The following is a 23108-nucleotide window of genomic DNA, read 5'->3' on the forward strand; positions in this document are numbered from 1 at the left end:
TGTCAGTGCAGTAATTCTCACTTGCACTCTGGTTCGAGAGCTGCTAGTCTAGACAGATTGAGAAGACAAGAGGAAAGACTAAAAGCTGATGCCTGGAACTAAAGTCCGTAGTTCCCATTCACAACCTGAGAAGAAGTTAGTGGTAGGGTTAGGTCTCCAAGGCTGGGAACTGGGTAATGAAATGAAATAGTTGCAAAGAAAAGTTTTAAATTTTTGTTAGCGAGGCATTATAAACCTGGGTCCCATCACTATCATGACACTGCAAGTAGAATTTAGGGTACATCTGAGTTTTCCCAAGAAGAAGACCATAGTTCTCTCTATTGGATTCCCACAAGAGTTGAAAGTCCTACAAGATGAATAACCTCAGGTCAAATCCAACTTTACATGCTTTCCTTCAAGACATGAGCTCCACTCATGAGCTCCACCCTCTGCCGATCTTTCCTGGAAGGTGCCGGTAAATGAGATGTGCTGCATTTCCTTTGCAGTGCTGCTTCTACATGCTGATCACTCAATCTGTCATCAGCAGGGGTGAACCAGAACAAACATCTCCCCTCCCCCCCAAGTTCTTCCCAGCACAGGCCTCATTCCGTTTGCCTACAGAAATATCAGTAGCTTTATAAATGTTCCAAGGTATTTTACAGGATTGTTCTATAATTTAATTGAAGCCTCTCCCTCCAGTCCCATAGAAAATGACATTTAGTCTCATAATCTCATGTCTTATATGTCCCGTGGTGGAGGGAGAACTTCAGGCCAGACCTGGGTGTTGACAGTCAGAGACAGCTCCTGGTCTGGCCCCCTCTGACCAGGGGTTAGACAGCTTTCTCTCTTGGATTTAACAGGAGAGAGAGAGAGAGAGAGAGAGAGAGAGAGAGAGAGAGAGAGAGAGAGAGAGAGAGAGAGAGAGAAGTCCTATCAGAGTAAACATACTGTGAATGGTTGGGCAGAAAAAGCCTTCAGCCCCCAAACCCCAGCTGTGCTTTTGGTGTTCTTGCCAGTGACATGTCAAGCCTGTGTATGTGGCTGGAAGGAAGAAAAGAAAGTGGCACTACTTAAAATGATCTGTTAGGCATAGGCGCTGTTCTAGATACTGTCACACATTTAATCATCAAAAAACTCCTGCAAGTTAGACATCCAGATTCCCATGGTGAGGAGGGTAAGGAAGAAGTGGCAGAGCTGGGCTCAGCATCCGCAGCGTCTGACCCTCCATGCGCACATCCCACGGGGTGGAGAGCCGGCTTTGTGCCGGGCTATGCGCCTCCCATCCTCACAGCCTAGTGAATTCTGCCCACTCAGCTTAGCCTCACCTCCTGCAGGGGCCTTCCTGCCCTCAGGCTTCCCTGATCGCTTCCTTTTCTGATCTCCCAGCAAAACGGAATCACCAGAAACGTTTAATTTAGCACTTCCTCACTGTGTGTGTTTTATCTCCTCTCCTTGATTGGCAACAATTTGAGGGGATGAACTTGAGCTTCTATTTCTCCCGAACCAGCCCACCTACTCACCCAGTCATTTTCTAAGATCACACAGCAATTCAGGAAAGGACCAGGGATTAGACCTGAATTGCTTCTCTGGGTCTCACTGTTAAAAAAAAAAAAAAAGGAGCTAGGCTAGATGGTCTCTTAACAACCCTTTCAAATCTAATAGCTAATTGTTACTAGTTTTGTTTGTGTAATTAAGAACGTTTAACTAGTAAATGCCAGGCACTGTTCTAGGCACTGGAGAATATTCCGAGAACAAGAAAGACATATTTATGCAGACACAGAGCCTACAGTGTAATGTCTACACCGCACTGAGGTAAGGGCTCTGGTAGGGATTAAGTACAGGGTGCTAGGTAGAGAGAGGAGACAGCCTCCCCCCACATCTGGACTTGGGGGTGGAGGGCAGGGAAGGCTCCAAGAAGACATGGTATTTAAGGCGAGACCAGATATAGTTGAGCCAAAGAGGAAGGGCATTTAGAGACCAAGCAAGAGTGCAGTACTCTGGAAGAACAGCAAGTGAATGAGGGGGAGGGGAAGCAGGCAGGGCTCAGGAGCCGTCCGAGGACTTTGGACCTCATCCTGGGAGCAATGAAGCAATGACGAATTTTAACTATAGAGGGACATTATTTATGTTTTCATTTTATTGCTGATATTTCATTTTTATTTTCAATAGGAAAAGGTGTGTATTTATTGATTGTATACATCTATTAAACTGGTATATAGTGGATACTTTAACATACTACACATCATTTAATACTCATGATATCATTAAAAACTAGCTTATTATTTCCATTTTACAGTTCTTATTCCCATTTTACAGTTGAAGGCATTCAGGCTCAGAATAATTAAGTAATTTTTGTGAATTCATGAAGGAAATAAGTGGCTGGATTCTAAGCCAGATGCTTGCTGCTAGACTTTATAAATGCATCATGCATTTCCCTTAATCTAAGTATATGTATGCAAAACATATTTATAACACTCTTTCATGGACAGGAATAGTCTCTATTTTGTTATTACTGATATTTAAAAAATATTTTACTCTTTCTTATTCCAAAAGTAATGCATGCTGATTGTAAAAATACAAATATATACCACCTAAAAGAAGAAAAAAAGCCCTGTAGGGTCTCATTATGAAATGACGAATGAAAGGCATGAGCTGAGATCTGGAGAAGGTATCTGGGTGTCCTCAGGCAGCCCCACTTCCCCTCAGCAGCTGCCATTGACTTCTCCTGCCTCATTGGTGAACAGCAGTGGGAAATGCAGTTTGGGAGAGATCAATGTAATTGGTGCAATAGCCTGAAAGCTAAATGCTGTTTTGCTCACTTAGCCCTGTGCTCACATGGGTTGGTGTTCGACATGGTGAGGGCGGGGGGCAGTCCATGTTCAGGTTCATGGGCCAGGGAGCAACATTTGAATCCTCCACCTGAGAACCTCGAGGTCCACCCCCAGTAATGGTTTCTAGGTTTCACACTCTCATCTAAGTCTGAGGCGGGAGGGATTGATTTCCTGAGCTCTAGCTCAACAGTCTTTAGCACTGGCTCACCTTTCTTGCCTCTGAGATTCCCTGATGGTCTGATTTCTGGAAATTGGGCAATTGGCATGCTTGTAAGACCAAGGTGAAGCATTAACTAGTTCATTTTGACATTCACCAAATATTTATTCAGGGCTTTCTGTGTACCCTCTCTTCATTGTGTCTAATTTTGGTTGGATTTGTGTCCCCCCACCCCGTTGTATCTAATTTCAGATTCCAACCTTTCCCAGTAAACTCCTCTAAACTCAGCATTGTCGTGAAGTAGCATGCACGAGGTATTTTAGTAGGAAAGAGCTAAGAGCCTGATGAGTGTGTTGGTGGGAAGGGGATGGAGAAACCATTGCCATCAGAACCAAGAGATATCACCCAACAGGTAGACAAAGAACAAGATTCTTATACCTGCTTAAGTCTCAGCAAGCGCTTCAGCCCTCAAAGGGACGTCTCTTCTGTAACTCAATTAAACTCTATAGACATTATGCCCTGAGGGAGAACAGTGAGGGTGGAGGCACATGGTCTTGATTTCTACCCTCACTGACCTTGAAGTATCTAGCAGGCCAGGCAAGATATGGATACAAACATCTACCATGCAAAACTGAAAGTAATAAGGGTCATTGAGAGCAGTACCTAACAAATGGCTATTAGGTATTGTTCTCAAGACATGGAGATTACTTTCAGCCAGGATGGGTGAATCTGGAAGAGCTTTTGGAGAGAAGGTGGCATTTGAAAGGACCCTATCAGTCTATTCCATCCTCCTGAAGTTGGCTTCTCTAGATCTGGTATTGTTCTGAGATGTGACCAGTACCTTTCGGAGGCCAGTGATGTTTGAGGAGGTAAATCAAGGTATACAGAGGCTAAAGAACTATTTCTAACATCACACAGCTATAAGTGTCAACTCTGGGATTTGAACCCAAGATGTTAATGTCAGAGCCCAAGTACTTAACCACTAGACTATACTACCCCGGATCTCTCAGAATTGCACTGAGCAACAGTTTGATGATGCCTCAGTGCCATTGGATACTGCCTCTGGCTGCTGTTATGTACCTGTGGATTTGTAGAGACCCACAATCAGCAGGAAGGACAAAAAGCCTCTGTCCCAGGTCCAGCAGTTCACTGGCACTTCTACTCTTTCCTTCGCTGGCCCTCCAATTTGACCCATTGTCTGCTCTACACTGGAGTCCAGTGCTGGCGACTCCCCAGATCCTGACTCATTGCCTCCTTGGCTCTGGATGCCTGCTCTGTGCCCTGAACTCTCCTAAGTCACCACCCTGCCTGTGCATTCTCATTTGGATCTCACACAAGCAGAGCTACATTTGTTATAAAGAACTGTAGATGGTTTGACCAGTGGAGTAGAGCATCTTCATTTGTCTCTAGGGGATCACTAAAGCCCAGCGTGAGTTTAATAATTACGTGAACATGCTGATAGCAGCTCCTTTTATTGGGCGTCTAACACTTGCTGGAACTTTATTTTTTATTTTTAAATATATTTTATTGATTTTTCACAGAGAGGAAGGGAGAGGGACAGAGAGCTAGAAACATCGATGAGAGAGAAACATCGACCAGCTGCCTCCTGCTCGCCCCCCACTGGGGATGTGCCCGCAACCAATGTACATGCCCCTGACCAGAATCGAACCCGGGACCTTCCAGTCCGCAGACCGACGCTCTATCCACTGAGCCAAACCGGTTTCGGCACTTGCCGGAACTTTATATACATTCTATCCCTAAACCTTTCATCAATCCAACACACTGGGTATTATTACACTCATTTTACAGGGCAGGAAACTGAAATTCAGAGAGGTTAGACAGAGGTTAAGCATCTTGCTCAAAGTTCCATAGCTAGTAGGCACTAGAGCAGAGATATGAATCCAGGAGTGGGTAGCAGGCAGACATAGTGCATTGTGTCCTACTGAACTCATGAGATAGTTGGCTCATACATATCCTGATAGTGCTAGGTGGGGAACTTTGCACTGGCCTGTTAAGCAGTGAGACGGATTCATAAGTGGTTGCCAAAGGTTGCAAATTGAAGGGCGGATGCTAACGTGGAAAGAGGACAGTGTTGGCAGTCCAGGCACCATAGTGAGACACTAACAAATGTGGAAATGTGGAAAACAAGGTTGCTCTCTGAGAGTTAAACTAACAGCAGAGATGAGTGTGCAGGAGAGGAGCTGGGCGAGGCTCAGCATCAATCACAGGGACCTCTGTGCAGTCTCCATGATTGAAGACTGGCATGTGTTGTGATTTAGTAAGTGGAACCTTAATTGATTTGATCGTGTCTTGTTTAGAGAACTATTTTACAAACATGTGGGAGACATTGATAAGTAGTATAAGAAAGGGCAGGCGGAGGAGCAGGAACCTGGCAGCAGCACCTGGGGAACAGGACCACTCCAGCTTTGTTGTCACTGGAAGGAGGGTGTATGTGTGGCGAGGTGAGGATGGTGTCTTATTAGACCCCTAAAACGGCCTGGTGAGCGTGCCTTCAAGACTGTTTTTTTTTCTCCAGTTCCAGGTACATCAAAACAACTTTTGATTGGCTCCCTTAATATTCAGAAGAGTGGTCAGGGAGTGCATTCATGGAGGACGAGAGCATTCCTCTAATTAGAATGGAAAGATCCGTCATAAATGAAAATGACCTGGCAGTCTTACTTACCTGCTTATCTTTTGTGGGCTTGACTGTTATGAGTCAACCTTGCTGAATCTCATCTGAGGGAGAGCCCCCTGGGTTGTCGTAAACGCATGCTGGTGATGCCTCCCTTGGTGCTGTCGGGAGAGAGTCACCCTGCAGATGCTACCAAGTCTGCCTATGATTTCGCTTTCTGCCTGTGACAGACGCTGGTGGCATTTCTGAGAGCTCTCTCTGTGGCCTTCTCTTAGTCTCCAGTTTACCAAGGCTTTGTGGAGTATTGAACCATATCAAACTGGATGACATTTAATATAATTTTTCTTGGATTCCCCCAACCCATGAGCATAAGAAGTGACCTAGCATTAGCTGTGTAGAAAGACTGAGAGTGTCATGGAAAATGCAACCATAAGAAGGGATCTCATCCACAATAGCAACCAACCCCACAGACTATCCAGGAATAAACCTAACAAGCAATGTGTGAGATGTATATATTTAAAAAACAACAACTCTTCAACTTTACTGAAAAGAGTAAGGGAATACCTACATAAATGGAGAGACACACCATGTTTATAAAATATACTAAAGATGTCACTTCTTCCCAAATTAATCTATAAATTCCATCTCAAAAATTGGAGGCAATTTTTATAGGCGTTGACAGGGGATTCTAAAGTTCATGTGGCAGAGAAAATGGGCTGAAAAAGTCAAGAAAAACCTTAAAAAAGAACAACAGAGGACTATCTCTCCCAGGCATAGAAATATAATGTGAAGCCTAGTAATGAAAGTAGTGTGGCATTGGTGCAGAAACAGACAAACAGAGCAATGGGCAATAAACAGAGACTAGAAACAGACTAGGTATATATGGGGATTTCTTTCTTTCTTTATTTTTATATGGGGATTTACTTTATGAAAGAGAGAGCATTTGAAATCAGTGGAGGAATAATGGCTACTTAAGAATGATATTGGAAATATTACTATCTAATCAGAGAAAAGTAAACCACCACCAAATACTTTACAGAAAACTAAACTAAACCAAATGGATTAGGGAAGTACATGTTAAAAAAATAACCTATAATATTATTCAAACTGCCCAATAAACATATGCAAAGATGCTCAAATTCACTAAGAATCTGAAGTGAAAATTAAAAATGACTATGAAGTACCATTAAAAAACTTATCTGGTAAAATAAAAAATAAATGGTAATATCTTGGGTTGGCAAGAGTGACGAGAAATGAACACTGTTGGGAGGACAGTAAATTATTAAAACTTATTTGGAAGTTAGCTGGGCAATAATATCTGTCAAAATAATAAAACGAAGTGCATGCTTTTTTGATCAAGTAATTCCACTTCTGGAATATATCCTAAGGAAATGGGCAAAGAGCTATACACAAGAAAATTCATTTGTAATAATGAAAAGCTACATAAGCCTGAAGGTCCATCAGGAGAAGGGTGGTTAAATACCATGAAATGATGTTCAGACCATGGAATTTTACAGGTAGGCCATAAAGTCTGGAAACATAGATTAAAGTCATTTTGTCATATATTGAATATAATAATACTAGTAATTACCTATTATGTTCCCAAATTTGGTGGTGTGTGGAGAGTTAGGAATGAGGTATACCAACATGTAGTGATGTGGACAGATTCCAGGCCATGATGGAAGAAAAACACAAATTGTACTACTGCGCCATCCTATTTCTACAGAGATGTGTGTCTCCACAATGTATGCACAGTCAAGGGGAGGACCTAGTCGGGCGCACACTAGGTTGTTTGTCTGCATTCCTACTTCTCTCTTTCTTTTATTGGACTTATTACAAAGTTTGTTGTAATAACAACAACCATGTGCCAGAGTTTTGCTGTCCATAAGCATACTGTGGATAGGCGGTCACTAATCCCCAGGGTCCTGGCCAGTGTGCCTGGATCTGAGCCAAGCTAGTCTGACCCTTGGTAAGAGAGGCTGCAGCTTAAGACCTGATAATGGAAATACTGGGATTCATGCCCAGAGGACACCAATACACACACACACACGCTCTCATTTGTTTACATATAGTTCCACATGAATTGAGCGATATACGTGCCCCCATATGTGCACACTCCCATGCACACCTGCACACATGTATAGAGAGACTCACACTCACATACCGATTCACATGTAAATTCTCTTTCACTTATTCACATGTATTTGTACATATATTCACATGCACATGCATAGACACACATATAAATATGATGCCTCATGCTGATGCATACCTCACTATGTGCTCACATATTTGCAAATATCCACACACAATTACATAAATGAAAATAGTACCATTCATGTACACTCACTCTTAAATACTTTCTCATATTTTTACATATATACATACACAGATACATGCACATTCATACTTATACATATTCACATGTACATTTATAACCAGAAATACACATACTTATTCCTATGCATGGCCATACACATTTCCCTTTGAGGTTACATGTGCAAATACATTCAAACTAGCATATAAATATGCACATGCCTATGTGTACATTTGTACAAACAACTCCACAATACACTCATGTGCATGCATACTACTCAGACACATAGAGGCTATAGTGCACACTCATAGTATGCATGTCCAGACAAGCTGGTGGTTCCCAGAAGGTTCTAGCTCCAGATCTTGCTCTTGGAGACTGCCGGAGGGAGACTCTCGATCAGGAGCCCCTTCCCACCTCTCCCTCATTCACTCCTTTTCCAACTTCTACCTTTGTCTTGCTGCTTAGACTTAAAGAGAGTCCCTGGAAAGGTCAGGTGAAGGACAGGAAGCCTCAGCCCTCCGCTGGTCTGGAATGAATTGAGACCATTGCTGCTTTGCTGGCTGCCTGTCTCTGCTCTCAGGTCTGGTGAACAAGGCCAGGCCCTGGGAAACAGACAGTCAAGCTCGGGGACTCCAGCTGTTTATAGAGCTGCTGGCACTCCTGCTGCTCCTGCAGAGCAGACACAACCTGGGGAGTTTCTGGCACAGGATATGTCCACATTACCGGGGATCCAGGGTGCACAACCTGCTCTTCACGTGATTGGAGAGGCAGAGCCCTGGCCTGGAACTGGGCCTAAACATGTCTGTTCAATAAGTTTCCTTTCGGCCTTGGCCTGTTTGGCTTAATGGATAGAGCGTCGGCTCATGGACTGAAGGGTCCCTGGTTAGATACCCATCAAGGGCACATACCTTGGTTGCAGGCTTGATCCCTGGTCCTGGTAGGGGCGCGTGAAGGAGGCAACCAATAGATGTGTCTCTCTCACATTGATGTTTCTCTCTCTCTGTCTCTCCTCCTCCCTTTCACTCTCTTTAAAAATCAGTGGAAAAATATCCTCAGGTGAGGATTTTAAAAAAAGTTTCTTTTCAGCTCTAACTCCCTATGACCAAACCTTTCTGATGCTCAGTTTCCTTATCTGTAAAATGGAAATAACATTTCCTGCCTCAGGGGGGCTGTTGTGAGTCTAAAGGAGAGGTAATATGCATAAGTACTCCCCATACTGCCTACCACACAGCGGTGTTTAATATGTGGTTGTTGCTGTTGTATTCTGAGTGATAAGGAAAGAGGTTCGAATGGGAAAGTGGCCCACATGGGTTTGGTTGGTGGGAGCTGGGGGAGAAAGAGCTGAAGGGAGGGTCACCCTTGGCTGCTGCAGAAAGTACCCATTCCATGCTCTGTGACCTCGTGACCTTGCTCAAGTGATGTCACCACTAGTCATCAGATTCCCTTTCTGTAAAACAAAGAACTGACTTAGACAGTTTCTTGAGTTTTTTTTGCCAGTTCTGAGATTTTTAGATTTTTTTCTCCCCCCAAATCATCTACAAAGCAAATGAAACACATATAGATCATTAAGAACCCAGTGTGGGGAAAATCGCAGTACTGTGGATGTGCAAGCTGGAGAATGGCAACTCCTTCCTACTTTGGATTAACTTTAATAAGTAAGGGGAAACCTGTCACCTGGGGACCTCTCCCAAGGAAGCACTTCATTGCCAGTCCTGCATTTCCTGTCTAAGATCATTGATCTCCCCACTGGGGGCTTTGTTAGTTATCTCCCTTATGAAAGTTGAGAACTCTTTGCAGTAATGTGAACAAGACTCATTGGAAGCCTGAAGTAGCCTAGTCACAGGTGGATGTCCAGAAATGGATGCTTTAGAGGAGTTTATGGAAGTACTGTCTATAGTACTTGGTGACTGGCTTTTCTTACTCTGCTCATAAAGAGGTGACTTTATTTTAATCCTCACCAGAAGATGTGTTTATTGATTTTATTTTTCCATTGATTTTTAAAGAGAGTGGAAAGGAGGGGTAGACATACACATACAGAGAGAGAGAGAGAGAGAGAGAGAGAGAGAGAGAGAGAGAGAGAGAGGCATTGACGTGAGAGAGACACATCAATTGGTTGCCTCCTGCACGCATCCCGACCAGGGCTGGGATTGAGCCTGCAACCCAGTTACATGCCCTTGACCAGAATCAAACCTGACACCCTTTAGTCCTTGAGTTGATGCTCTATACACTGAGTCAAACTGGCTAGGGCTATTTATTGATTTTAGAAAGAGAGGAAGGAAGAGAGAGAGAGAGAGAAAGAAACATTGATGTGAGACAACACTCCAACCAACTAAGCCACCAGCCAGGGCATAAAAAGATGACTATAAATGGCCTTTGTTATTTTCTCACAAGTGAAATCACTCCCTTCAAAATAAGCACAATGGATTATTTTTGTTTTCAAGGAGTGAGAAAAAATTTAAAGTATTATTGTACCTATTCATAGTTACTAATGTAATATTTACTCCTTGTAGAAATTTGAAAAATATAGAAATGCTTAAAGAAGAAAATAAAATTATCCATCAATCTATGATATAGGGATAATTGCTTTTAACATTTTAGTATTTTTCCTTCTAGCCTTTTTTTTCTAGTGTAATTTATTTTAAACTTTCTACTATGGGACTTTTTAAGTACATACAAAAGTAGAGAGTAGAGTAGAATCAACCCAACATATCCATTTCAGCTTCTATATCCAGTCTTCTGCTATTCAAGTTGCACTTGAACTTTACAAGTAGGTCTTTATGTTTTCGTCTAAAACTTTAGCCCATTGATATGATGTTGTTTTTGCAATCCTGGGTGTTTGGCATGTGCAGGCCCTGCTGGCTCTTTGGCCATTTTCAGATATATGTGCTCACCTAAAACATGGAATAGGGCAGTAAAAATGTTCAGTCGCTATACCACCTGAAACCCACAAGCACACCAGATTCCCCACCTCCTTGGGAAGCCCAATGCAGAGGGGAACTATTTCAGGGAGAGAGAGATGCCCCACAGGAAATAGCAACTTGTGTTTTGACTCACTCACCATAGTTGTCTCAGCAATGGAACCAAAGCTGTTGATGAAAATGTTGCAGCTCACATTCACTGGGGGACCTGCCAATCAAGAGAGATACCTGCGTTAGCTCCATAGCCATGAAGAAACCCACAGGACAGGACCCGTGCCTGAAACACTGACCTCAGGGATGGACACCCCTTGGTGAGGAGCCCCTTGCTTGTTCTCCACCCCACCCCGAGCATCTGGGACTCCCAGCCACACCACTCTGCCAGATTCTCTGGTCCCCGAGTGAGCACCAGGTGCAGAGCACCATCGTCTGAGCCGGGATGTATGTTCATTAATGCAGGATGATTCACCTTCCTGCCATATGGTTGAAATCCCTTCCCCAAACCCCACCGGCCGCCTGCTAATTTGTGGCTGAAATGTATTTACGGCTACAACATTTGGAGGCCATCTTGGGAATCACAAGGAACAGTGAGTTCCTTGCCTTGAACTTATGAACCAAGAATGATTGCCTGAAAGGGCGTTGATGGGAATTACCAGTTGAGGAATCCAGAGGGAACCTCAAGGGAAGTCCATAAGTCTTTGTTAAATACTTTCTAGGCAGGCTTTTTGAATCCTGTTGCAAAAGATAGGAGAGAAGTGGAGGAATATTTGCTTTTTGGAATCATATTGCTAGAGGGACCTCTGTCCAGTTGAAGCTAATTTTATGCTATTAATTATAGCACTTAGCATTTATTGAGCATTACAGGTTTTGCAACTGGGCTGAGTTTTACTAACATGGATCTCCTTCTATCCTCTCTGTAACTCCACGAGGAGGCATGGTTATTATCTCCATTTTACAGATGAGTAAACAGAGGCTCAGAGAGGTTATTTGTCTTGAGCCATACAGTTAGTAAATGGACAAATCAGAGTTTGAATTCAGATTTGTCTAATTCCAAAGCGAATGGTCTTAAAGGCTGTTCTTGTAAAAATGAGGTTAGAAAAAGGAAATGGAATGCTCAAGGTCATATAGTGGCAGAATCCAGGATTTTAAGCACTGGGCATCCACATGAGCTGACAAGAGGGCCAACCTAAATAAACAGAAAGAAATGTGAGACGGTGGGTAAGAGTGACATAAGCAGTAGGATCCCAGGTACAAGAGAAGTTCTGGAGACTGCGGTATTAGGGAAGAACTCATGAAGATGATGACCTTGAGCTGACTTTGAAGGTGGGTAAGACTTAGACTGCAATGTGCAATTTGTGAAATTTTCAGGTCCACTTTCTTGTTGCTCCCCATGAGGGCCTGCGGTAGGCAAGGCAAACTTAACGGTCCCTGCTGTTCAGGTGGAGCACAGAGAATCTTAGCAACTCACTTGGGTTGATTTAGCCAGCAAGTGGTAGAGCCAAGACTTGAACCCAAGTTTCTGATTGTGGAAAGAAGGAAGCAGATATCCTTGTGTCCTGTTACCATGTCCTCTCTGTCACCCTTGAAAAAGTAGCCCAAGCATTTCACCCAAGCTCAGCCAAGATTTCCCTCTTTTCAGAAGTCTTAGTGTAGAGGGTGGGACTCATTCTTGTGGTGAGAATCCAGGTTTTTCCTCCAGGGGAGTGTGAGGATCCCTGGGTTTTGGACACAGCTCCAGTGCTCATTGGCTGTTTCACCTCAGGCCCACCCCTTCTTGTTCTGGTTTGCAGTTTCCCATCAATCTGGGAGAGTAGCTCCTTATCTGGGTAGTCACTCTGTGCTCCAGTGGTTTGGAATTCCCTATGGAAGCTAGTCATTCAACTTACAAGGTTATAAGATTTCAGGGCTGGGAGGTTTCTTAAAGATCACCCGAACTGACGTGCAGGCAGGGCTGTTGGAGGTAGCATCACCAGGAGAACTAGTTAAACTGCAGATTCTTCAGCCCAACCCCAGGCCCAGTGAAGCCAAATCTCTGGAGATCAGCCCAGAATCTGTATTGTAATGAGCTCCCTGGGTGACTCTCATGCACAGCCAGGTTTAGGAACCTGCTATACCAGCCACCCTCTCAAAGCTCAGTGCTTGAACACCTCCAGTAGTGGGAACTCATTTTGTCTTGAGTGGTCCATTCTGTGGTGATAGCTCTGTCTGCTAAAAAATGTCTCTTATGCTGAGTAGACATCTGCCTCCTTGTCACTTCCACCTAAACAAAGGCCCATTAGATATTTTTTTTCTTTCTCATTTAGACTCAGACCCAGGTTTTTCTTTCATTTAGCCTCATACCATTAAGATGCCCTAAAGAGTTACTGCCTGTGCCTTGAATCACGTGCACAGACTTCCCACCCAGCCCCATGCAGTGCCTGGTGCTGTGATTCCCCTATAAAGTAGGTCCTGATTTATGTGTGCGAGAGGGTGCCTGCCCAGAGGACCCCATGGGGAGGTGAGAGTCATTGACATACATCTGAAATGAAATTATCCTCAAGAAAATTACAATCTGGCTGCCTTTGGCAGCAGGATAATGTATATATTTCATTAAATATTAAAGTTTAATTTTGCTTTTGTGTATGTGTTTGCATCGGCTGTGCCCCTGATCCTGGGAACCATTGTCCGACACAGAGTCTTGGAGGAGATGCAGACTATCAGAGCCGGAGGGGCCTCGGCTGCTGGATCATTTCACAGATGTGGAAACAGAGGCCTGGCAAGTGACTCACTCTGGGTCACACGCATCAGGTAAGTAGCGGGCATTCTAGAACCCAATATTCCCGCTCTGTTACTTCCTATTACAATTTGCACTGCCACTGTGTTCTGCAGGCCGAGCCTGCTGTTCCCGGTCTTCCCTGTCTTCAGGAGAGCCAGGAGCAGGCAACATTTCTGGTGCTTGAAGAAAACTGCGGAGTGGTTAATCACTGGGTTTTCAAACAATGCAGGCCTCTTCCTAGTGTGTTGGGTCACAGAGGCCTTCTCAGGAGCTCTGTAGTTTGTGTGGGGCTTTGGGGAATCTTACTGGTGTCTGGGTGGAAGTATGAAGGGACCATGGGGGTCAGGGGCTGGAGGTCCCCTCCTCATGCCAGTGTTTCAGCCCTCAACACCAGGGAGAGAGAGAAACCTTGTTTCCAGCTCCAGCCTGGGTTCCGGGAAGCTGCACCTTGCTCAGAGCCCTACTCGGAGGGGCCTGAAGGGGCTAGAGATGACACAGGGTCAGGAGACGAAGATGATCTAGATCTGTAGATTCTTGGGCCCAAGTGTTTGGAGGAAGGCTTTCAGAGTGGGGAGAGGATGGGCCCTGATTCAATGGTTTTATAGTCTGGGTGAAATTTTATTTCTTAAAGATGTTCACTGCTAAGTAAGTAAGCTAGTAAATAAAAGAAAAAATGACTAGCATTAGATAAAGAACTGAGTCAGAGTAGCTAGCTGGGTTAAAGTCCCTACAGCCTTGACAGCATGGCTCAGGAGTCATTTAACTGCTCTAAGCCTTAGCACATTTGTTGGTTGGCTCATTCATTCATTCATTCATTCATTCATTCATTCACAAAATGTTTATTGAGGGCCTTTTATGTGCCAGGTACAATGGTATGCACAAAGGATAGCTAACACCTGAACCCGGGATGCATGCACATGCAACAAAGGAGAGCAAAACCACGGCACTCAGTATGGAGTTCTGAGAGTGTCCACTAGGGGGCATAGTGGATCGGAATTCCTGAAAACTGGACACAACCTGATGGTCAGTTCTTCAATGTGTTTGGTTTGGACAACGGCGTTTCTAAAATTTTTGACTTAGCTGCCAACCTCAAAGATTTCACAAAACTCCAGACTCAAGTCTTGGAGGGCCAGCAGCACAGGGCCTGTGTTTCTACTAGGCAGTTACTGCCAGAGCTGAGAAATAGGTGCCCTGAGACTAGCCCTGTGTTCTCTAGTTTTCTTTCCTCATGTTCCTCCTGCCTCACTCATGTGCCATATCTGCCTAGTTCCTCTGGGTGTTTGAGATTGAGACTCTGGTGAAGGGCTTGGACCCAGTGCTATGTATGACAGCAGCCTTGGTCCTGACTTACCTGCCCTTGAGGGGACCAAGGTTATGCTAACAGTGCTGGAAGGTGTGGCCCTGGGAATAAAGTGCCAGGGGAGTGAAGGAGCCTCGAGATAAGCAGGGTGGAGGTGGGCCCCAACAAACCTCAGTGCGTCTCTCAGACAGTTTTCTACCTGCAGAGCACTGAGAATGGGGGTAAAGTGAGCAAATACTAGGAAGCTGTACCAGCTGTCACCTCCCTTGTTTGGTTTTGGACTTGTGCTAAAAGGAGAAGTGAGGAAGGGCATCTGGAATCAAAATTGATGAGGAGGCTGACAGTGGGTGCTTGAAATAAGATTTTTGCAGGGGTGCTGGGAGGAAGGTTCGTGAGCACAGGCTCCCGGGAGGTCCTAGGACTGCACCTGCAGGGTTCTGCTCAGCAGTGTGATGCTGGGGTTCTTTTCCCAGCCTTACAAAGGGTTCAGCAATCTGGAGAAAGGGGCTGATGTGTAGATTCAAGAAGGAGTCCAAAGACGAAAGATAATTTTGAAAAGCATTGGGGGGTCAGAGGATCTTCAGCTAAAAGGAGCTAAAGATTCCTTTTTGCCTAAGGATCCTGTGCTATTTATTTAACACAATTTGTCCTAAGGCAAGGTGGAAATATACACTTCAAAGGGTAAGGTTTCAAAGGGTACAGAAGCATTGTCAGTTTGGGGAATAGCCTACAGCTGTTCAGGTGTTTGGCCAACAGGAGGCAATAAAATGCCCTGAGCTGTCTGGCAGCAAGTGATTATCCTATTCAGGTTTGGGGGAAGTGCCATTTAGTCATTCCCAACAGGTAAATTACATATGTGGCTCACCCTTGTTGAGCCACCCAAGTTTCACCAACCTTTTGGTGAAACTCTTGTAATTATTACATGCTGGAATTGGTTCCCGGCAGTGTGAGGTGGAGACAGCTTCCTAAGGCACCAAAGGAACCGACTCCCTCTTGTTGAGATCTCCCAGGACTGTGAGAGCTAAAAGAAACCCCTCAGGTCACTGCGGGGAGGGTTTGTAAACTGGCTACCCACAAGGCATGTTTGGCTCTCAACAAACATGTTCTGTTTGAATGTACATATTTTAGGAATCAAGAAACTTTGCATAAATCTTCATTTCTGGCTCTTCTCGGAATACTGGGTGACCTGGCAACACGGGGCCCACATTCCTGTTGGGTAACTGTGGGCTGGGGCTAAGGAGAGGCTGTCCCCTTTAGAGGGCCTGCACCTCTATTTCTCCATAGTCTCTACCACCCCCTATTGCCTTACTCCTGGCTCCCCTCACTCATTGAAATTACCTACCTAATTCCTGTAGGCATATGAAATTGTGACTCTGGTTTAGACTAGGAAGTTTCAAAAATTATTTGTTAATCCCTGGGACCTTTCCAGGAGGTGAATTTCAGTTGGAAGCCTCTTATGTAAAACAAGTAGAAGTGGACCACTCGAGGAGAAGCAGAGTGGTCTTGTTCATTGTGCTCTCTGCTCCTCCCTTTGGGGGGACATGGTGGGAGTCCCAGAGCTCCCACAGATAGACAGCTTCATCACTGCAGAGATGAGGAAACTGAGGCCCAGAGAGAGGAAGAGGGTTATCTGAGTTCAGAGAGTGAGTTTGTGCCTGAACCAAACTTGACCCCGTTTCTTTACATGCCACATTTACCTATCTATCTATTATACCAGAGGTAGCAAGTAGGTTTCAACTCATACACAGACTCCTGGCAGCCAGAGGGCTGTTAAGTCTGAGTGTGGTTTGTGTGGGCATGGTGGGGGAGCAGTCCGAACTGATTAATAGCATCGGGCTAGGGCAGAGGGGAGGCCTGGGCTCCTGCCATGTATGTACCATCCAATCCCATGCTGCTTGCTTCTGAATCTAGGAAAACAGGTGCCTGGGGATCTGGAAGGAAAGTTTTCTCTACCTTTAAAATTGGGCCTGATCCTGGCATCATATCCAGAGGTTCTCCCCATGAGCTTATCCAGGAAGTCCGAGGGAGACATGGGCTTGGGCGCGGAGCGGGCGGCATCAGCCTCCTTAGAAGCAGCAAGGCTAAAAAAGGAGAGAGGAGAGCAGAGGGTTAACGATGGCCCTTTCTCATGCGCGGTCAGATCCCAGCTTGGCCCAGCCCTTGTAGACCCGAGAAATAGGTAATACAGGTCCGGGTCCTTAATGAGGGAAGGCCCAGGCTAAATTGTTTATCCAGCCCAAATATCAGCCGGCGTGGGATCCTGGCAGGCAGCCGAGTGTCTGACCGCTGCTGAGATGCTGCTGCCTCTTCTAAGGCTGCAGGCCTGGGGATTAGAGCAATCACACTTGGCTGCAGGTCTCCCGGGGAGAGGGGAGAGGAGATTGAAGGGCTAACCTCCCACTAGGCCCAGCCCTGTGTTTTGGGTGCCTGCACCCTGCTCCCTCCCCACCCCCCCGCCCCATGGGTCCATGGAACAGCGAAAGAATCTTAGAGATCAAGTAGTCCCAGATTTCCCCAAAGTTTCTCTTCAGAATCGGTCACTAATTGAACAAAAAGGAAAGTTGCCCAAGTCTAGTGCATTTGGGAACACAAATTTAACCAGGCATCTTTACCCGAGGTCTTCTCAGAGCCTTTAACTAGCTTAGATGCTATACTTATGGGACTAGTATCTCATGAAACACACACTTAGAAAGTCTGTTGGGAACATGGAGGCACAGCTGGTGGAAGTGACCGACCCCCCATTCCCACTCAACAAAGTGCTTTTAGGCTCATTCATACCGTAGCAAGAGTTACTGAGGTCTAAGGACAGTGGCCCTCCACCTGCCGCTCTCAATCAAAGGTGCGCAGATTTCTAGAGGAGTCAAAAATGGTTGGAGGATAACCATTTGTCCCGAAATGCCACCAGGAGACCCTGAGCTAGGCACCCTGTCGTGTGTGCCAAGGGGCTGGTACCTTGGAGGGAGTGTAGGTATAGAGATGTGCGCCTGTGTGTTGCCAACTAGGACATCAGCTCCCTGAAGATTTGCTCTCCACCCCTCTTGTTCGTACCCTGGCCCCTTTTCTGACCTCATCAATCCTGTTTCAGTGATCACCTCTTACAGAGGACTCTCACATCGATGTCTCCATGCCAGCTTCTCGCTGGAGCCCCTTTTCCTTATCTGCAGACACCTGCAGGGCGTGTCCATCTAGATGTCCTGTTTGGGCCTCCGGTTCCTTTCCCACCCTGAATGCCACAGCTTTCTTCCTAAACTTGCTTCTCCAGACCACAGCGTCCCTGGAGGCCCCAATATCTCCCCATCCTCTAGGCGTGGAAGTGTCCCAGCCATCTTATCTCATTGGCCCCCTCTCCTTACACACCCCTCGCTCAGCAGGTCCTGGCCATGCTACCTCGAAGTATAGTTACTTGTGTTTGTATCTTAAGACCACGAGTCATGGTGTTTTTATTTATTGTTTGTTTGTTCTTTTAATCTCCTACTGTGTCCACGATGATGTTTCAAAAACATAATTGGTGCTCAGTAATTGCACAGTAAATGAGTGACTGAATAATTTGCTACTTTAATCAAATATCCTGGCGAGTAGTATATTCGTAAATATGCATACGTGGATCAATAATTTTAAAATGATTAGACTATTATACCCACTAATCAAAAAATACTGAAAGCAATGCCTGGTATTCCTTTGAAGATTCAGAAGGCATTCCAGGATGATGCAGACACTCATGCTTAATAATCTGGAGGTCCCTTATTCATAGACTGAAGAGCTAGTTTTGATTGACAGGACAAATGCGTTTTACTGTTTTCATGTGTGTGACTGGATGTTTGTGACTTTGTGTGAAGCGGATGGGTTTTCAGGTGTGATGTGTATGCATATTATATGTACAGCTGTGTGGGTGAGGATGGATGTGTGGGGAGTAGAGTGTGCATGGGGGTGTTTGTGGGTGGATAGTGGATCCTGTTACATAGATTTGTATGTGCAAAAATGTGAATACCTGGGATCATGGTGAAGTATGCTGTTCAGTGTGACATTTAGTGTGGGCATGTGTACATGGAGTATAGGATATGAATGTATAAGATGCCTTTGTGGATGTATGTATGTGGTGTGTATATTGCATGTGTGTGCTTCTCAAATGCATTGTGAGATGTAAAATAGAATAGTGCAAAAAAGAGTGAAAAGCACGGGTGATTTGGAATCAATGATGTCTCATACTAGCTGTGTGATCCTGGGGAAGTTACTTAACCTCTCTGAACTTCCATTGCCTCATATGTCATTTTAGTTTTACACAAGGAGTAACTGAGGTAGCACAGCTAAAAAACAACAGCACCTAGTTCTTGGAACAGAGCAGACATTCAGTATATTTATTGTCTTGCTCTTGACTTGCTGTGTGTGTGATTGTGTGTGTGTGTGTTTGAAGTAGTTCAGAACTAGTCTGGGGACTTCTTTGGGTCCCACTGCTTTCAGCTGCACCACGGACCCCATGTGGCTGGGAAGTCCTGCCAGGTACCTTCCATGGCCCACAGGTAGGAAGTACCACATTCCCAGCCTCTTCTCCATTCAGCACCAGACTCACCAGACTCACAGCCGCTCTGCGGTTCTGGTGTGAGCAAAGGGGACCGCAAGCAGGCAGCTGTTGATTTACGACTTTTCTGCGGCTATAATTCACTTCTAGAACCTCTCCAGGAGTGGCAGTGATGAAGCTTTCATAAGCTCCTGTTCTCTGTCCAGCCCCTCCTCTCAGATAATAAGATTTGAGAACATAGTACGCCCTCCCAGCAGTTACTAGAGCACAGGCGATCTCGTGGCCCTTAGGCCTCTTTCGTAAGCCTGAATCCTATTAGGTGGCACAGTGAGAGAATGAATCCACCCCAAATTATCACTCACCATTTGCTATTAGCAAAATGTGCCATTTAATACCTGAATCCTCCCCAGCGCTGAAGAGTCCTCTGGTTACCTGAGCTTGAGTGTCTGCAAGGTACTTGCAGCCTGGTCACCTGGTACTGACTCACTAAAAACCCTGGCGGGGCGAGCTGAACGAGACAGAGACTCTGAGAAGTTAGGTAACTGGCCTCAGGTCACACAGCACTTTAATGAGAGAAGGAATTAGAGCACAGATTTTCAAGTGTTGACTCATCCAATGCTACATGTACGGGAAAGCCTTTTATAAATGGTGAAGAGGATAAATCATGGTAGCCACTATTATTACTATTTGTTTTGAAGCTTGTTATATTCTGTTACATCCAAGAAAATCAAAACATGTGTCTGACTTCCAGCAACCCTATATACACACCTAAAAATGGAGGAGAAATTGCTGTGAATTACCAAATGAGACTGTTTTGCCAAGTGATTGACAGAAGTCTTTGAAACTTTGGGGTTCTCTAGTCCATACCCTGAAGTATCATGTACCAGTGGTTTCTAAATTGTCTGTTTCTTTTAAACCTACCATTGTAAAAAAGGGGTTTTATATTACACCACTCAAAAATGAACAACTAGTATTACTTGGCATAATAGAAATAACCATGGTAGTGAATACAATGAAAACAAAAGGAGAAGTTTAAAATTTGATGTAAACGCTGTTGATTGCCAACAGGACTACCCTAAGTCCCACAGGGAGACCATGAGTGTTGGAAAGGCGTTAGAGATGTATTAACACATAACTGAGACTTTCTCCTTGAGATAATGAGAAGAACTGAAAGAGAACTGGTTCAGTAATAATTCACCGATACTGTGTGTGAACCAACTAAAATCCTCCCCCATCTCTTACTGCCCCATCCAAAATGTCCCCAATTCTTTGTGAATTACAAAGGCTCCATTTTAATGTCAAAATAGTCATACCCCTCCACTTGACAATCATTGCACCTTTTTGTCTGTATTTAGATACTGTGCACAGAATTAGTCAAGGCCCCTATAGTAAACCTGTGCTCTGTGCACCTGTGCAGAGTAAACAGGCATTAACGGGCCCTTGCTGCACAGTTGGAACCACTACCTGTGCTGAAAGCAAACATCTGCTGACAGACTCAGCTATTGGACAGAGAAGCTGGGGATGGAGCTGAGCCATGAAACATGTGATTGTTAGGATCTGCTGACCCTGTACAAGTATTTGGAAGTGCTGCAAATTGTTTCAGGGATTACTGCAATGCAATGTAGTGAATCAGACTTAGTTTAGACAGATTTGATTAATAGTAATTTCCAGAAAGACAGTGAGGTCTTCTGGGACCCAGTGTTCTGCCCCTTGCAGAGAGGCTTATGATGGTGGCTGACTGGATGGAGGTAAACTATCTATCACCATTCAGTTAGGGGATTTATCACCCCAGGAGCTTAGGTACTTAAAGGACCTCCGATTTAAAAAAAAAATAATGTTTTTATTGATGAGAGAGAGAAACATGTATCAGCTGCCTCTTGCATGCCCTCTACTGGGGATCAAGCTCGGAACCAGGCATGTGCTCTGACCTGGAAATGAACTGGTGACCTTTTGGTGCATGGAATGATGCTCAACCAATTGAGCCACACCAGTCCAGCAAGGACTTCCTGTGTGAACTCCTGTGAGTCACTCCCCCTTTTGCTTTCAGTTTCCCAAGCTATAAAATGAGGGGGTTAGAATAATCTCTAAGAGTCCTACTGGCCCTAAATCATCATTTTATTAGTCTACAGTATTCTTTCTTTTTTACACATCTGATCTTGGGATTTGAATTTGTCAGAACTCCTTTGTGGGAATGTAAGCGTGTTAGTGTCTTGGTTCTTCCACATCCAGTCTCAAGATTTCTCCCCAGTGGACCAACTCATTTTTCAGGGATTTGTTGGAAGAAAGGCCAGATCAATGCTTAGATTCTCATTCTTCAGTTGCAACATCAGTTGGAAATAGGGAATCAATATGGAGCTGTCAATCTGAATTTCAAATGAGCTGGGGGTAGCAATGGTACTGGGGAAAAACAGTTTCAATCACACCCTGCATGGCACCATACCCCCAAGAACCACCTGGGTTAGCAGAGAGGGTCCCTCCATCAGATTCCATCTCTGCAGTTCACCATGGGCAGAGAAGTGAGGAGCTCAGGGGTGGGAAAGGAGAGGAAAGGCAAGGCGAGGGAGAAGACAGAGTGTAAGAGGCTGAGGGTAACCAAGGGAGGGACAGGTAGGGCTGGGGAGGAAGCTGGAGGTGCCAACTTAGAAGGGAAGGGAGATGGGGGTGGGGAGAGGAAGAGGCAAGTGAGAAAGTGGAGGTGTTTGAGATATGGCGGTGAGTACAGAGGTCAGGCACCCAACTGCACTTGGTGGAAGTGTGGGGGTTTCCAAGAGGCATGTGGAAAAAGTGGCTTTTTACAGTAAAACTTAAAGGTTGGGAATGAAGTTGGCCTGGAAGAAATAGGGAGGAAGAGTGTTTTGGGTAGAAGGAACACAGCACGTGTAAAGTCTAGAGGTGAGAGAGGGCTTGGAGAATGGAAACTTTAGTGTGTGTATGAGAGAGGAAAGTAGGGAGAGAAGGTAAGAAAGAGAGGGGGAAGACAGACAGAGAGAGAGAGAAAGAGAGAGGATAAGAGGTGAGGATGGAACGCTGAGTCTGTGGGGATGGAAGTAGTAGGGCTCGAACCCAGTTCTCTGGCTTACCATGGGTCTGAAAGTTCAGGGAAGATTATACCTCCTTAATCCCTTTGCAGTAAAAATAATCCATCCAATTTCTTAGTTGTTTCTGGTTAAAGTGAATTGTGGCCTGGCCAAGCTTGGGAAATGGGCCCTCCAAAGACACCTCAAAGGCACCTTGCATGCAACTTGCCCTCTGACTTGTGCTAGAATGTCTGTTTCCTGTGCTTCGGCAGAGAGGTAGTCCAATGAACTGGTGCTTATTTTGTGCAGAAATTACCTGGTCAACTAGTCAAGGTCATTTGAAGGTCAGCCATGTGTTTCCATGGGCCTTTACTCAATACACAGTTATGAAGGTCACTGTGGAATAGAGCAGAACACATTAAAGTGGGGGCTGAGAAACCCAGGAGTAGTCGTGGCTCTATTACTAGCTTTCTGTATGGTCTTGGGCTAATTCTTTTTCCCTGATGGTCCTCAGTTTCTTCTTCTGTGAAATGGCAGTTCAGGATTAGGTCAGGTGCAGGGGTCAGTTTTACCTTGCGTGCCCACTCCATTCTGGCAGTGGCTGCCCAGAGAAGGGTCCTGGGGTCTAACCCAGCAGGGAAGGGTAGCAGGATGGTCGCCACTGTCTGCCAAGGGACTGCATTGCAGAG

General features: G+C 45.0%; 1 protein-coding gene across 2 annotated transcripts in view; it reads right to left on the reverse strand.

Annotated features, from left to right (window-relative positions):
- GLRA1 (glycine receptor alpha 1) overlaps positions 1-23108 on the reverse strand; it is a gene marked incomplete at both ends in the record, with an annotated part of 60799 nt that overhangs the window by 14121 nt on the left and 23570 nt on the right. For both annotated transcript variants that reach the window (XM_079770357.1, XM_079770356.1), the window contains 2 exons: positions 10975-11042; positions 16840-16967. In XM_079770357.1, coding sequence (XP_079626483.1) covers positions 10975-11042; positions 16840-16967 — 196 coding nt within the window. The remainder of the gene's footprint in view (positions 1-10974; positions 11043-16839; positions 16968-23108) is intronic.

This window comes from Cnephaeus nilssonii (assembly GCF_951640355.1).
Source record: "Cnephaeus nilssonii genome assembly, chromosome: 5".
NCBI lineage: Eukaryota > Metazoa > Chordata > Mammalia > Chiroptera > Vespertilionidae > Cnephaeus > Cnephaeus nilssonii.